The sequence below is a fragment of the Centroberyx gerrardi genome, chromosome 15, assembly GCF_048128805.1.
Source record: "Centroberyx gerrardi isolate f3 chromosome 15, fCenGer3.hap1.cur.20231027, whole genome shotgun sequence".
In the NCBI taxonomy this organism is placed as follows: domain Eukaryota; kingdom Metazoa; phylum Chordata; class Actinopteri; order Beryciformes; family Berycidae; genus Centroberyx; species Centroberyx gerrardi.
The window spans coordinates 16,298,471-16,314,067 of NC_136011.1; the positions used below are offsets into that span (position 1 = coordinate 16,298,471).

Genomic DNA, 15,597 nt, shown 5'->3' on the forward strand with positions numbered 1-15,597 from the left:
TAATCAAAGTGAAGAATTCGAGCTTTTGTGTTTACATGCTCTTAGTTGTGTGTGAGTGTGTGTGTGTGTGTGTGTGTGAGAGAGAGAGAGAGAGAGAGAGAGAGAGAGAGACCACTTGCCTGCAATCCTTCTAAGACATAAGCACACCAGACTGAGCATTATCCATGAAAACTCCCTGGCTGAGCACTGTATTTCCTCCATACCTCCCTCTCTCTCTCTCAGCGGGGGGTCTTGGGGGACCCTTTATCAGTACTGAGCAGCCTTCTAGAGCCCTGCCCCCCCCCCCCCCCCCCCCCCCCCCCCCCCCCAGTGCAGCATGGGGGTTTCTCAGTTCCCCTATTGTGTGGAGGAATGCGTAGCGGACCAACACTGATGGAGATAAACATGGAGGGATGGTGAGGGATGGAGGCCTCACTGGCTAGCCAGCAAGATACCTATTAATCCACCCTCACCTCATCACTAAGAGATGGGTGGGGCTAGTGGGAGCAGGGGACCGAAACTGTTCTTGTTGTCGCTGCTCAGTGTTGGATCGGGACGAGAGATAGTGAGAAAGAGAGAGATGCTGTAAAGCAGAGCCTTATCTGCTGTTAGATGTGGGCATAAATTAGTTGTCTATGCCACGCTGATAACCTTGACTGTGAGGTGTGCTTCTTTTAAAGGGAGATAATAGCTGAGGTCGGCTGTGGAGGATCTTGCAGAGCGTGTAAGATTTTCCACATAGGTAACATATAGCAATAAAGTTTTCTCTCGCTTTCGTTCAGTTTGTTGGTGTTGTCGTTAATGGAATAACTCTGAGCTGCAGAATTTCATGCATTAGCCAAGAAAACACGCTTGAGGCGTACCATGCCCTTCGAGGAGACCGCACACAAACAAACACGCTCCGCTCTTTGAGATGTCATGTCATTGTCACAAAACTGTCAAGCATGTAAAACGCTGTTTGAACTTCATAAGCTACAAACTTTTCACATGGGTAACCTGACAAGCACTTGTTCTAACAGAGGCGCCTCTTCTCTTGTTTTCCAGAGTAAAGAACCTTAATGGCGTCCCGGTAGAGCCATCAAGATGAACACGTTACCATCAATGGATCGGCACATCCAGCAGACCAATGACAGGCTGCAGTGCATCAAACAGGTGTGTGTGTGTGTGTCTATGTGTGTGAATTGTGTGCGTACAATATGTACAATAAGTGTATCCTTCCTGTGTCTTGACCTGTGTGTAGCAGCCTTTCTTCCAATAGTGTGCAGACACGGGTTCTACAAGAGGCTCCCTCTCTCAGCCTCTCCTCTCCTCTCCTCTCCTCTCCTTTGCCTGCCTTTTCCTCTCCTTTCCTAACTGCTCCTCTCATCCTTTATCCTCTCCTTTCCTCTCCTCTCCTCACCCCTCTCTGCTCCTTTCTCCTCTCAGCACCTTATATGGGCATCGGTTAGTCTGGCCATTAGCTCCAGTCTCATAGATCATGTTGCACAGGGTCAGAGAGAGAGTAACAGAGAGACACAGAGAGAGAGAGAGAGAGAGAGAGAGACAGACAGAGAAAGAGAGATGGAGAGGGAAATCTGTTAGTGAGCACCAGAAGAGACTTCAAAGAGTGCTCCATAAGAGACTAAAAACATTACAGACTCAACTTCTCTTCCAGTTCTGTGTTCTCTTACATCACTTTCCTGACTCTTGACGTATGCAGGCCCTTGTTGTGGTTTGGCTTAAATGCTTCCTTGACTGCCAGCTTTAAGGAGAGACTGCGCAGACAGATACAGACAGAGAGACACAGACAGAGAGACAGACAGACAGACACAACCCAGGGCTACCGCCTCTGCCTCTGATTAATAGTCTAGGAGAACTGGCTGGCTTGCTGGCTGGCAGGCTGGCTGTGGGTTTATTTGTTTGCACTGTATGTGTGTGTGGGTGTGAGCCTTTATATCTCCCAACAGCCATACGACACCATGCGTTACAGTGAATCGGTGAATGGTAGGGCTTTGGGTGCGTGATTATCAGGTGACATTTTTCTTTTTTCCCGTGCTCGCTGTGTGTCGAACCCCCCCCCACCCTCACCCCCACCTTTTCTCATGAGCACCCACCATCATGCCCTTTATTCGCACAGATAAGGAAGCTCTGATTGCCGCTGTGCTCTCACTGTGATTGGATGCAACAATGTCCCTATCATCAGAGTCTTGGAAAAACCTTCCATCTCCCAAGATGTCAGCTTTTCAGAAATGGAGGAGAAACTGAGGAGATGGAATTGACACCCATGCATCCTACCAAGCATTCTCAATTATTTTCTTAGTCCCGGGCGTCATTGATGTGCTCTAAATAGTCTCAGTTTGCACTTCTGGCTAAATAAATGCACTCATTGTAGCTTGGTTTATACGCTCCTCAGCCTTGGCTGTAATAGAACTCATAGTAAACCAGACTTCAAAGGCACCGAGTTAGTCAGTGAACTCGGAGCTTGTGCCCGCACTGCCAGCAGGGTGTTGTTTTGGTTTGGGGAAAGCCGCTGGCGGAGAGCCAAGTGTTGAGATGTTTTTCAGGCAGCCAGGCAGGTACTGAACAGCCTGATCCCTGGCTGGCCTAACCAGGGGTAAACGAGGACAGTCCATCACCTCGCAGAGGACAGGGGACTTTGAAGTCTGTCAGACGTCTGGCTCTTTGTCTGCTGAAACCTCACCACTGCTGCTGCTGCTGCTGCTGCTCTCTCTGCCCCCTCCCCGCCGTTCTTGTCCTCGTCCAACCCTGAACGGCATCAACTACAACAGCTTCAGCCCCATCCTCCCTAGTCCTCCCCAAACTCAATCGAGCTATTTTACTCCGCTGTTGTCCTCCTCGCACCAGAGTTGAGGTTGTCAGGCAGAGTCGGTGGCAAACACTGCAGCAGGAGGAGCTGTGAGTTCAGATCTAGACAGACAGACCCTGCTGTGCCAGTTCTGATTCCTCTCGCGCCGGAGGCTGATACGCCTCCCATCAAGCAGCAATAATGCCAGATTATATCACTCATCTAGAACAGGCTGTTCTCCTCCCTCTCACTCAACGAGAACATCTCTCCCTTTCTCTCGCTCTCTCTGCTTCTCTTCATCAATCAATCCTCTGTGAGAGCTGGAGTCCACAGCTACCTCCATAATGGCTAATCTTCACATCACAAAAGATGAGTCATTCAAGGCCTCCTCTTGAAACTCATAATATCATTGGTGCTCTGCTCTCAGGGATTTTCTCTGTGGGCGGACACCAAGCCTTCCGCGTTAGGCCGCGTTCGCTCTGAAGCCCTTTTGTCAGGCACCGCCAAAAGCTCCCCTTTCAAAACGGTCACCTCTGCTGCCCCCTAAAGACAATAGTTCTACCTTCTCTGTGAGGAGGCACAAAACAAGACGCTTCAGCCCAGATGAGAATAATAAATGCTTTTAAGTGGGCTCAATCTTGCCGACTGAACAAGCTGCAGCTCTCCGCCATTTCAGAGCTATTAACCTCCTGAGCCGTGAAGAAAGGGAGCCCAATTTTAAAACCGCTCATTGTGTCCTGCCAGCCTGAGTAGCCTTCAGACACAGGGAAGAAAAGACTCAACTGTTTCAGGCCTCAATGAACAAGAGAGAGAGAGACAGGGAGAGAGAGACAGAAAGAGATTAGACAACACACCAACGGTGTGTATTGAGTCTGCACACATAGCTGCCAGGACCAAGGTTGTTTTCTTTGTGCATAGCCAAGCCAGGCAATGGACTCCTGGAGCAGAGGCTCTGTTACATTCTGAGAACAGGCCATGAATGAGGGGAAGAGAGAGAAGGAGGATTGGAGGCTAGGATTTGGTTGCTGTGTGGGTCATGGGGGTGAGGGTTAGAGTGAGGGAGGGTGTTGCCAAGAGAGATTAACAAGAAACACTGGCATCATTGTTGATATGGGTGTGATCTTCTTCCCACAATGCAGCAGAGCCCCGAGTGGGCGTATATTGGAAGGAGTCGGGGTCCTCACAGGGTTGTGCAGAAGCACAAGACGTTAAATCAAGCCAGTTTGGTGGGAGCGGACAGGCTACAAAACTATTTGGTTTCAATGTTTTTCCAATTTGTACTGAATGTGAACAAAAAACACTCATTATTTCCCCTTGTTTCTAACGGCAGTCTCCCTCCCTTGTTTGCACAGCACTTACAGAACCCGGCCAACTTCCAGACGGCAGCCACAGAGCTGCTGGACTGGTGTGGAGATCCCCGGGCCTTCCAGCGACCTTTCGAGCAAAGCCTCATGGGATGTCTGACGGTACGCAAACACTAATTATGGTTTTCATTGGGTTTTTCAGGTACTTTTTAGCAGACGTGAGCAAAACAGTAATTAAATGCATTTTTGGATACTTGAAGAAAAGACTTTGCTTATCTAATCTCCCATGTGATGTGTCCACTTTTGAGGCCATTAAAATGTTTAAACTGTCTGTTAGGATAAAGCAAATGAACCTCAACTGTCCCTTAAGTAGCTCAAACGTTAATAAAAATCTGACAGATTCATGTCAAAACGCTACATATTCATATTGACATTTGACGTTTTTTGTATGTCAGCAATTCTTTTGCAAGAGCACATGTATTTTTCAGAGGTAGGTGATCCTGCTTTGACATGAAGCTCAAAACATTCAAATCTAGTGTCCACATTCAAATTTTACATTTGCATTTCTTTTTTTTTTTTCCACAAGTCATACGTTTTAGTGTTAGCAGTTAGTAGCAGGCTGTAGTTGCCCCAGGTCTTCTTTGTTGTATCCAACAGCTATCCAAGGCAGCTGCTCAGGCCGTCAGGGGCCGGTGACAGAGGTTAAAGTCCTAGTCACCCGCTGCTGTCCCTGTCCACTTTGTGCCTGACACCCACCCACACACACACACACACACACACAGAGAGAGAGAAAGAGGCTTAAACAAGACTGTGGGTAGCCCGTCACCTCTGGCTAACCCCTCTCAGTTCACCAGCTACTGCTCATCGATCTGGGCACAGGGCCTGGCCTGCAGATCTGCACCAGGTGTGTGAGGGAACACACACACACACACACACTTCCAAGAGGCCTTAAAGCAGAGAGTTTACAACGTGAGGTGTGTATCGCCAAGATCAGTCTTTGACAGAATGAAGGAACATTGCCCCCAGCTGAAGTGGTAGCGTGAGCAAACAGATATATGCTCATTAATGCGTAAATCACAATAAAAGCTTCTTAAAGGCTGATAAAGAGCTATACAGTGGAGCCCCCCCACTGAGATCCCTCTTAGCATGGGGCCGTTTTCATCAGCTAAATTGTTTAATCAGTCTGAGAGAGCAAAATGACTTCTTATCTGGAGAATTACAGCGTGCACTACAAGACCATGCATTCTTTCAAGGGTTTTGTCATCATGCCGTTACCTCTCTGGTTATGCATACCAGAATGCTAAATTGAAATACATGAAAGACTTCGTAGCTCTTTGCTCTCAGTTCGGTGTGCATAGACACACACGTGCACGCACACACACAGCATACACGCATTGCATGTATGCCTCATGTGGCGGCGCCTGCTCCTTCTAGCCTTCTGTACATGTGGAGCTCAGCCCTCGGTGGATTCTCCCTGGTGGAGTATCAGCTCTGACACCAATAAAAGATGACATGACTGAGCTGTCAGCGCTCCGCTGATACCTCTATCTGTCTCTTGACGATCTGTGTTTTTTCTTTCTCCTCATGCATACTTCACCGTATAGCGAAGTGTGAGTCATGTCAGTGTTGTGACATTTTTATTTTGATGTATTTTTAGCACAAATCCGATGCCTACAGCAGCCTATATTATTTCTGCCACTAGTCCCGTTGGTTTTGTTTTATGTCACCCGCCTAGTTCACTAGATATGCTACTGCAGCTGTCTGCCCTGTACAGCCACATCAACAGCAAGCAGAAATAATAAACTACAGCACTGTTTTTTTTTTTTTTCTCAACAAATAGATAAACAAGGATATGAATGGCCCACTAACCCCCTCTTACTAACCCCTCCTATTCTGGCGTTTTCATATTGACTGAAATATGGGCCTGGATGTACGTCCTCAGAAGGAGATTATGCTGAAAAAGGCTTATGAGGTGAAACACTGTTAAATCCCTGTTGAATCTATGCTAGCCTCAGTAGCTGGCTGCCTGCCTTGCGCAAACTGTGGGGCGGACCCAGTCAGGCAGGAAATTAAACGATTGACAAGAACATGATTTGACTGACTGTCAGAAACGTCAGTTTCATCAGATGGTCGAGTTGAATAGATGCAGTTGTGAAGTTACTTCGTCCCTGGAATGACTGTCCTCATGTCCTCCCGTCCTGAGTGTGAGGGGTTTTGTAACATAAAGCCCGAGAAAATAAATATGACAGCTTCAAGGAAATTAAACATACCACAGATATGTTGAAATATTATTATTTTTTAATTAAAATAATCAAATGGAACCCATTTTTAGTCCTGCAATGAATGCACAAGCAGCCATATTGTCTGTGACAGAGATAGCTTTACGATCACTGCTAGCTGTAATGTTGTCTCTCTAAAAGGCACCCCAGCTGACCTTGTTAACGGTAATGTGTGTTTTGGGGTCAGAGGGAACAGAAGAGTTGTCATCTGTTGGCAGATAAAAGCAAAGGGGTTTCCCCTTTAATAATGATTTACTCCTGTCTCCTGAGTCCTGTTTACTTTCACTCAGCACCCCCTTAAACATTACATCAGAGTCCGGGAGGCTTCTGGTTCATGTCCCATAAATGTTCAACCACTGTTTGAAGTCATTAACACAAAAGCATTATTAAAACCGTATAGCCGGGGCCTGGTCCTTCTCAAAAAGAGGAAAGAGAAGAAAGAGGACTTAATTTTTAACCTTTGTCCACTGTGGGTAGGATCCACGGAGTGAGCATGCTCTTCTCCAACACTGCCCTCCTTTACGCTCACACAGTTAAACTGCTTGACCTGTTAGCTCACATCAAAGGTAGGGAGCGATACCCATTATTTCCTCCACCTTCATTTTCCTAGCCTGTCTGGGGAGTTGAACCAGCAACCTTTGGTCACAAGACCAACCCAGTAAAATCCAGGCCACAGCCACCCTTGCGAGGCTGTTAACCTGTCTCTGCGCTCAGGACTCTGGCTTTGTCCTCCGCTCTGCTCTCTGTGCAGAGTGACTGAGGTTTGGCTCTCTTTCCACTCTTGGAGGCCGATGCAGTCATCAAACTCTTCCTGACTGTGGATCACTGGAGCAATCCAGACTCCAGACTCCACATGAATCTCACTGTGTCTGTGTGTGTGTGTCTGTGTGTTTGTGTACACATATGTGCGCATACCAATAACAGTTAGCAATGACTCATAATATCTACACCATTAAGATAGCTAAAGGATCAAGATGCCTTAACTATGGCTTATTGTTTTCTTAGCATTCATTATTCATTTGAAAAGATATTGCGAGAGAAAGTAAAATGCTCCCCAATTAGCCTTGTAGATAGATAGATAGATAGATAGATAGATAGAGAAAGAAAGATATCCTCAAAAATATCCCCTCTACTTGGGCTTTCAATGAATGTGACATATTATATATTATATATTATATTATGTGATAATTCATTGATTTCTCCCCTCATCCCCTTTCTGTCGTTCTCCCTGAAATTCAGAATGGGCTACATCTGTATGAAATACTTTGGCACTTACAAAGAGAATGACCCTAACCCTAATCCTAATAAACAATAAACAATTCAAATAATGATCGTCTTATCAGAGCCTGAAAGGACACCAGCAGTAATCATAACCCATCGCTCTTTCTCCAGGTGGTGAGTCGCGTAGCTGCTCAGCAGGGATTTGACTTGGACCTGGGCTACAGGTTGCTGGCTGTGTGCGCTGCCAACAGGGACAAGTTCACTCCCAAGTCTGCAGGTAAGACCCAACAGGTTGCTAAGGTGCCAGCAGTAGCATGGACATACCTCATCTCATTTACTGCTGTTTACAATGGATGATACAGAGCGCATTGTTCTTCACGCCTTCATTATCCATGTTATAGTGAAAGAAAACAAACAAAACAAATCACTGTACGGCTTAAGTTCATCATCCCATTTCATTATTATGCCCAGGCCATGATTGCCCAAAGGTGCGTATTATGCTTTAAGCAGTGTATAAGGTATATAAGGAGAATCTTGTTATTGTATTTACTGAGAGTTTCAGTTGTAGATTTATATTTTTTTGTTCCTCAACACTTTGGAAAAGGACATTAGGTCTGTGTTGTATTTATTATGTATCTGTGGTTTTGCTCATTTTTAATTTCTACAAATTGCCGGAACCACAGACATCACACATATGCCCACAGAGCATTATAATGTCAGATATTTTTAGTTCCCATTAAACATTAATGTGCCATTGAGATGAGCTGTCCGGGTGGTAGCCTCACAAAAACAGTCTAGTCAACAGTCTTTCTCTCCACACATGTACACACAATTGTGCACACACCCGTATGCACACACACACATAGAGAGAGACAGAGAGAGAGAGAAAGCAGTAATGCTATCCTCAGACATTTACCTATCAAATCCAATTTCCCCCAATCCATACCTTCGCTCAGCCTCCTCCAGTGCTGCTGGAGCGGCCTGTTCTTGTACATTTGTCAAAGTGAAATGTGCACAGGCTGGAGGGGAGAGAGAGATGGATGGCTGGAGAGGTGTCGCTGATGTGTGTTGGACCACTCACTCTGCCTGACAGAGACCTGACAAAGCCATAGCCAGCCAGTCAGAACACAGATAAACCTTTGTTCGGCAGTTACGTTAGCGACAGTGGTTACCGTCAAATATTTTGATTAAACTGTCTGATTTCTTTGTTTTTCTGACAAGGCAAATATGTCACAGTTTCATAACAGGAACTGCAGTGACAGGACTGACAGTAAAAGCTCTGAAATTTTATCCCATAATTCCTCATACAAGCTGTTATGTGTCGCAACTGAATATGCAGAAGTGCATAGACAGAAATGTATCGGTTGCTGCAGTTGCTTCTTGTTCACTTGGTCCTATATATGAACGTTTGCTCACACTGAATATCTGCTTTCAGTTGTGGTGGGAAGCGTCTTGTTGGGAGGAACTTTGGTGGGCAGACAGACGTCAGCGAACGATATTGATTGCCGTATTTCTCTCTCTGTCTGTTTTCCTGTGTTGGGGTAATGTGATTGTTGTCCAGGCATGGCTCAGGCTGGCTGTCTGGGCCGACTGACAGTCAGAATCATCTCCAGGGCCGCTGATGGTTCTGGGATCTAATAGAAGAAAGCACTGGGTTTCAGGAAGGGCTGTTTATGCACGGTGGACAAATGGGAACTGTAGTGTAATTATGCTGGGGGAGGGAGGGGAAGGGAGATATGATGCAGCCAGCTATCAAACCAGGCAGGCAGGCAGTCAGGGTGGGAGGCAGATGTGACTCAGGGCAGATCTTACTCACCGAGCATCCGTCTTACCTCCCTCACAAGGACGTCTGTCTGAGGAAGCAGACAGGAGGGCGGCGGAGGAGACGTGACGCCCGCTGTAACTCAGAACCACATACATGCGCTCATACAAATGCATTAACAAAGACACAGAAGGAGCATGTGGCTTTTACTGCTCTGTCAGCTCTGCCCATTAAAGACCTTGATTCTATAGCGTATCTGTCTGTGTGTGTGTGTGTGTGTGTGTGTGTAAATGTGCAGCCCCAGCACAATCTTCTGACAGCCAGCATGGCGACAGAGGGCCGCACATCTGACACCTGAGAGCCCAGACGGGGGGCAGGAGTCTGGGATGCTCTCTGCGGGCTCCTCAGGGGAAGAGCCAGACTCTCAAGACTGCTGATCAATCACACTGAAGCTTTCTTACAGAGCATCAGTTAAAGAGGAAATTGATAAAGCAATTATTGCTATCAAATTTTTTTTTTTACAGGCAGACAACTTGAGTTGACGTATGTATTTCTCACTACACCTACAGTCTCATTGTGGAGTACGTGCAAAGACTTGATACTCTCTTGGTGATCAGACAGAGATACTGACGCTTAGTAATCATTGGTAAAAATACAAAAAATTCACCACCACTTAGTCATGTAGTGATGACTCAAATGTCTGATGGTTTGGTTGCACTTAAAATTCTAGAGAATGCTTTTTGGAGAAGATGGCTCAGAGTGGGTACCAGAAGATAAACAGATCTAAGCCGCTTTTCCAAGGAACATTTTTCCGTCTTGCGTTTGTGGAGATGTCTTTTTTTTTTTTTGCATGTGTGTGTGTCTCTGTATGTCCATGCACCAACATATTCTCAAGATAGAGCCATAAAAAAGCCTATGAATGACAAAAATGGGACAAAAATTATTCCAAAACCTTACCCCATGTGGCTTGAAGGTAGGCACTGAAATCACCAATAAAAGTTGACAAAATTACCTATAAAGAAACTATAAATGCCCTAATTTGCACTTTTCCCTATTTAAAAGTGTAAATGAATGTCTGGTGTGACCTGTCTGCTCAAGTGGAGAGATTTTCAGCAGCAGCAGGCTGGTGATGATGAGCTGTCTGCAGATTGTGACCCTGCAGTGTGGCCTGGGGGATTAGTGTGTTGCTCTAATCTGGAATCAGCCAGGGAAGAGATTTATCTCCTGTTAGCTAGCTAGCATTAGCACTGTTACCTCTCGGTTCCAATGGGACTACACGGCATTAACCCTGGCATGCTAGCAGCTAGCAATTATCCCTGTTAAGTCTTGATTTATGTGTCATTTACATTTTACATTTCAGAGATTTAGATGGTGCTCTTATAGGGAGCGCCTTAGCAAGTTCAAGGACACTTCAACAGGTCACATGGCTGTTGATGGACACAAAGGCTGCTGTGGGGATTGAACCTGGGGTGTTTCAGTCACGGGACGGTCTCTATTAACTACTGTTCCATCCCTGATCTTGATCAGTGATCAATATTCTTGACTTGGGAAGAAAGCAGATTTTGTTCTTCAGCACTAACATACCAGGCTGAATATGAAATTCTCTGTTTGATTCAGCTAAATTGTTTAATCAGTCTGAGAGAGCAAAATGACTTGAGATAGCATACAAGTGAACAGTGCTATGCTGTATGTATAAATAATCAGTTAGCCTGCATTTTGTAGACATAAGATTTTTTAGCCAGTCCGAAAGTGTGCAAGCTTGGAACATTATGTATTCATTCTCATTGAACATTATGAATTTATGAGGGGTTTTTTTACATTCATACTCCATTTATAAATCTTAGTGTTGTTAATGTTTTACCTGTAATGATCTGGAGTCTGCTACAAGCAGGCTTCCAACTGAGAGCTTCATTTGATAATATGCTGCTGCCCTACAAGGACACACAACCCTAATACACTCTGAGCTGCTGGGCCACTGTCAAGTTCAGCAGACAACAAATCAGATTAGCCATGTAATCTATCAATGGTTTTACTGTTTTGCCTCAGTGAATCTGTCAGTCTGTCACCAAGCTGTCTCAGATCAATTTGTTGTCCTTTGTTTTGGAGCATAAGCTCTCTGGTATTCAATAATAGGCCTAAACAATTAGACACTGTCATAATGACAAGTTATCCACTTTTGCTGTCAACTCTGTAAAGTTCCCTGATTTCCACACGTCTTCCATACTTACTGTCTGTTCCTTCAAGGCATCCCCCTGTTGAGTTTTAATTGGGTGAAAATGAATCTAAGGTGTGACTCAGTGATTGTTTTGAATGTTTAAGTATTATGTTTTCAACATGTCTTGGCATGTGACAGATAAAAGGCAGCTACTGCTGGAATGATAGCAATGTTTTAACATCCCTCTGTAATGTTAAAGACAGACACAGGTTCCTGCTTGTTGTTCCTCTTCCCCGCTCATAGAAAATAATGATTCGGTCATTTGTGTCGATATCGCGTTATCAGCTCACATCAGGCTTACTAAAGACAGGAAGGACTAGACTTCACACAGGAAGTTCAACTCTGTAACAGCAAATACTTATTATTGTGGTAAAGCAGCACATGGTTTGAAAGATCACTCGGTCCCTCTTTCGTTTTATCATCCAATACGACATTGTATTAGAGTGGTTTGCCTACTGAGTAAGAGGGAGTGTAAAAAAAAATGTTGGAGAATATGATGAAAAGAGCTGAACTTGGCTCTGGATTGTTGGAACAAGAGAAATAAATGTCCCCCTCCTCTCGCCTCTGACATAAAAAAAAAAAATGTCCCGGCAGAACAGTGGAATGCTGTCAGCGCTCTGTAAATCAACAGAGCGTGCTCGCAGGGCAATCTGGTGTTTCACGTCAGGAAAGCAACCAATCCGCTGTGTCAACAGTGACAGATAACTTCCAGGGTGTGGCCGTAACTCACACCGTGTCCTGTGAAAAACACCGAGGCACACACACACACACACACACACACCCACACACACACACACCCACACAAAGCGCACAAAAAGCATTTCACCAACTCATAACTCCCATAATTCACCAAGCAGCGCAGGAGAATGAACAGCTGAAAATAAGTGGGCACTCCCCACAGACTCCGTGTAGACTCAGTGTGCAGGATGTAAGCTTTCATCCGTCTCTGGTGTTCACACAAACCCCCTCTCTCTTCCTTTGGCCTACAACAATCTGACATGTTTTCCACTTATCTATCTCAATTTACTTTGAATTGATTGATTTTCTCACCCCGTTGTCTTTCTCTCTCTCGCTGACTCACTCCCTCCCTCCTTCTTTCCTTTCCATCTGCGTTGTGCGTGTAGAACTAGAGGAAGGTGTAGGCATCCTTTGTTACTGACCCAATCAACCTTACAGACTTTTATATTTAATTACTGCTGAGTAAGAGCAGCGCGTTGAATTATTAACAGGATACAGGGTTTATTTTTAGCAGGCGGGCCTCTCCTCTGACACTCTCCTGTGGTTTGCCTTAGATGATGAAACCCCTTTGCAACCCAAAACTACCTTTAAAAACTTCACTATTAAGTTTATAGAAATAAAGCACATAGGGAAATACTTATTAGGGTAGCTGTGTTTTCAGCTTCTGGCTGATTGGGTCTTCTATCACTCGCTAGTTAATTGGTTTGGTTTACACAGTGGAAAGTAAATTCATTTTGGTAATATCCCAGCTGAGCCAGCAATGCAGTTGTACTCCAAACACAACAGAGTTTGTACTCGTCCAAACCGGATGAGCGAATTATTTAAATCCTCCTTTCTGCAGGGATATGAGTTATGTAGCACCCATACCTCAGGATTCATTCCCCACCCTGAGGGCCTCGACACACCCTTTTCACGCTGTGTTTCTGCCCAACAGTACGTCTGTTGTGTGTGTTTGAATTTAGCGTTGGATATTTGTGAAACGGTGTTGATGACTGAGTCAGTCCGTCAACACAGCCTTCCACTGCAGCCATGAGGCAAGAGGGCTTTCACCTCTTTAGCTGCACAGCGGATCAGCACATCTAGCTAAGGAACGAGAATAATAACAGGCAACAGGCTTTCCTGTTCATTTGTCTTGATTGTTTTGCCAGACAAGTTGAGGTTAGGTCAGGGGCGGGCGAAGAGAAGATGAAGTCAGTATAATCTAATGAGATTCACCCACAGTGTGCCCCTCCACCTGCCTCCCCCCTTTTGATACAGCGGCACTCGGAGATCCTGCCGCTAGTCCCTTCCCCTGATCTGGCTTGTTTGTTGGATTTACAAAGTGGCCTCTGATGAAGACAGGGGGACGTTGTCAGGTTAGATTGTCTGATAGGCAGGAATCCCCCCTCTGATAGCACTAATGACTTACTACTTGCCTGCCTTTGAATAGATTGATCTTCATGTCTCTCTCTCTCTCTCTCTCTCTCTCTCTCTCTCTCTCTCTCTCTCTCTGTCTCTCTTGCTCTCTTCTACCGCTCTCTCTCTCTCTTTTTTTTCTCTCTCTCTCTCTCTCTCTCTCTCATGCATTGGCTTCCAGCCAGGTCACAGCCTGCCTAGCATGTTAAGCTCCACCCATTTCTGCAAGTTTGCAATCTGATCTGGCAGCATTTTTTTTTCTTCTTTTTTTTTTGCCCTTCCTGACAAATGGTGCTAGTACTGCTGGGTTATGCATGTGTGTGTCTGTGTGTGTGTCTGTGTATTGTCTAAGTGTGTGATGGCAGCTTCCAGGAACAGGGCAATGGAGCACTAGACAGAAAGACTGAACACATCAATAACAGCACCTCACGACAGAGGTGAGAAGCACTGGAATATCTTGCCTTCTCTATCTCTACTCCTGTTTGTCTGCGTCGGCTCTCTGTCTTTATCTCTCTTTCTCATCCTCCCTCCTCCTCGGCTGTCTTTTCTGCTCCCTCTGTCTATTTCTCTCCCTCCCTCCCTCCCTCCCTCCCTCCTGCTGTCTCCAGAGTGTGTTGGAGCCGGTAGCAGGTACAGCAGGAGCCCATTAGTGCAGAGCCCCGCTCTGATTGGATAAGCCAGAGAAACCGGGAGACTGCCTCTGAATAATTGATGCGCATTGTGCAGACGCTGGACAAGGGAAGAAGACAGATCAGAGAGCAAGGGAAGAGAGAGAGAGACATAGAGAGAAAGAGAGAGAGAGAGAGAGAGAGAGAGAATAAAAGAGAAGAAGAGAGAGAGAGAAAGAGGAGGAGGGGGAGAGAAGAAGTAAGAAAGAGTGAGGAGAGTAAGGGATATGTACAGAGAGCGAGAGTGATAAGGCACAGGCAGGAGGCTTGGAAGAAGCAAAAGCTTTGAGAGTTGCCACTGGCCTCTGCGGGAACAGGAGTATTTGTGACACTTGAGTCTTTTCTCTGCACTATGAAGGGAATGAGATGAGACGTGCAGGGACTTTGCTTGGCTCTGGGTAAGTGCAGGTACATGTGTGTGAGTGTGTGTGTATGTGTGTGTGCTGTCCACGTGTGTATCTTTGCCCAGAACTATTTAGTAAATTATTTATGTGAGTGAGTGCGTATGCATGCATGTGTACTAAGGGAGCAGGATCAGGGGTTAATAGAGGCCAATTGAGCAGTTGATTTAGGTCTGTTGGGTCTAAGAAGATGCAATTAGACTTGCCATAATTGAAACCGTATTAGTTTGACAGAGGTTTTCTCTTAGGTCAAATTGTTCTCTCATATACGCTTAATGTGTCTAAATGCAGAAATGTCAACTCCAACAGTGCTTTGACATTGTTTGGTCCATTGCAACTGTAAATTGAACCTTAAATACTATGGGCGTCTACTCTGTCTGGTCTGCTAGTACGACTGTAGTCCAAAGCACTGGCCGCTCGCACATGACAGGATCAGGACAGATCAGCTGACCACAGCTTGACCTACATGCTGTTCTGTTCTGTCATGGGGTCATTCTGTGTGTGTGTGTGTGTCTGAATGTGCTTTTGTCAGTGCACGTGCTTGTGTCAGTGCATGTGTGTTAGTGCATGTGCTTCTGTGGCAGCAGAAGATGACCCACTTTTCCAGTGTGGGTTGGTTCTTTTTAAGTTGTTGACCTGTGCTTGGAGCCAGAGCCTGTCTGCCTGTCCAGTCATTAGGGGCGAGAGTCTAGTCATGGAAGGACAATGCAGTTATATCAGCGCACAGAAAGGCCTGCCTCTGTATTTCATCATCCCGTCTTTGATTGCATTTACAAGCATTAGAGAATTTATCTCAGCAAGATGATGGAAATCACCTTCTTCTGGAGTGAAGGTTTATCTGTCATGAAGG

The 15,597-nt window shown here is 45.5% G+C and overlaps 1 protein-coding gene across 5 annotated transcripts in view; it reads left to right on the forward strand.

The window, feature by feature from the left end:
• The first annotated feature begins 1,027 nt into the window (after positions 1-1,027).
• zmiz1a (zinc finger, MIZ-type containing 1a) overlaps positions 1,028-15,597 on the forward strand; it is a 34,711-nt gene continuing 20,141 nt past the window's right edge. For 2 of the 5 annotated variants that reach the window (XM_071918126.2, XM_071918129.2), the window contains exon 1: positions 14,488-14,744. Coding sequence is in view for 1 of the 5 variants with exons in the window: in XM_071918125.2 (XP_071774226.1) it covers positions 1,063-1,131; positions 4,117-4,230; positions 7,740-7,845 (289 nt within the window). In the remaining 4 variants the exon portion in view is untranslated. Of the gene's footprint in view, positions 1,132-4,116; positions 4,231-7,739; positions 7,846-13,975; positions 14,116-14,487; positions 14,745-15,597 lie in introns of those variants that run through there. The other 3 variants (XM_071918125.2, XM_071918127.2, XM_071918128.2) reach the window with 3 other exon arrangements.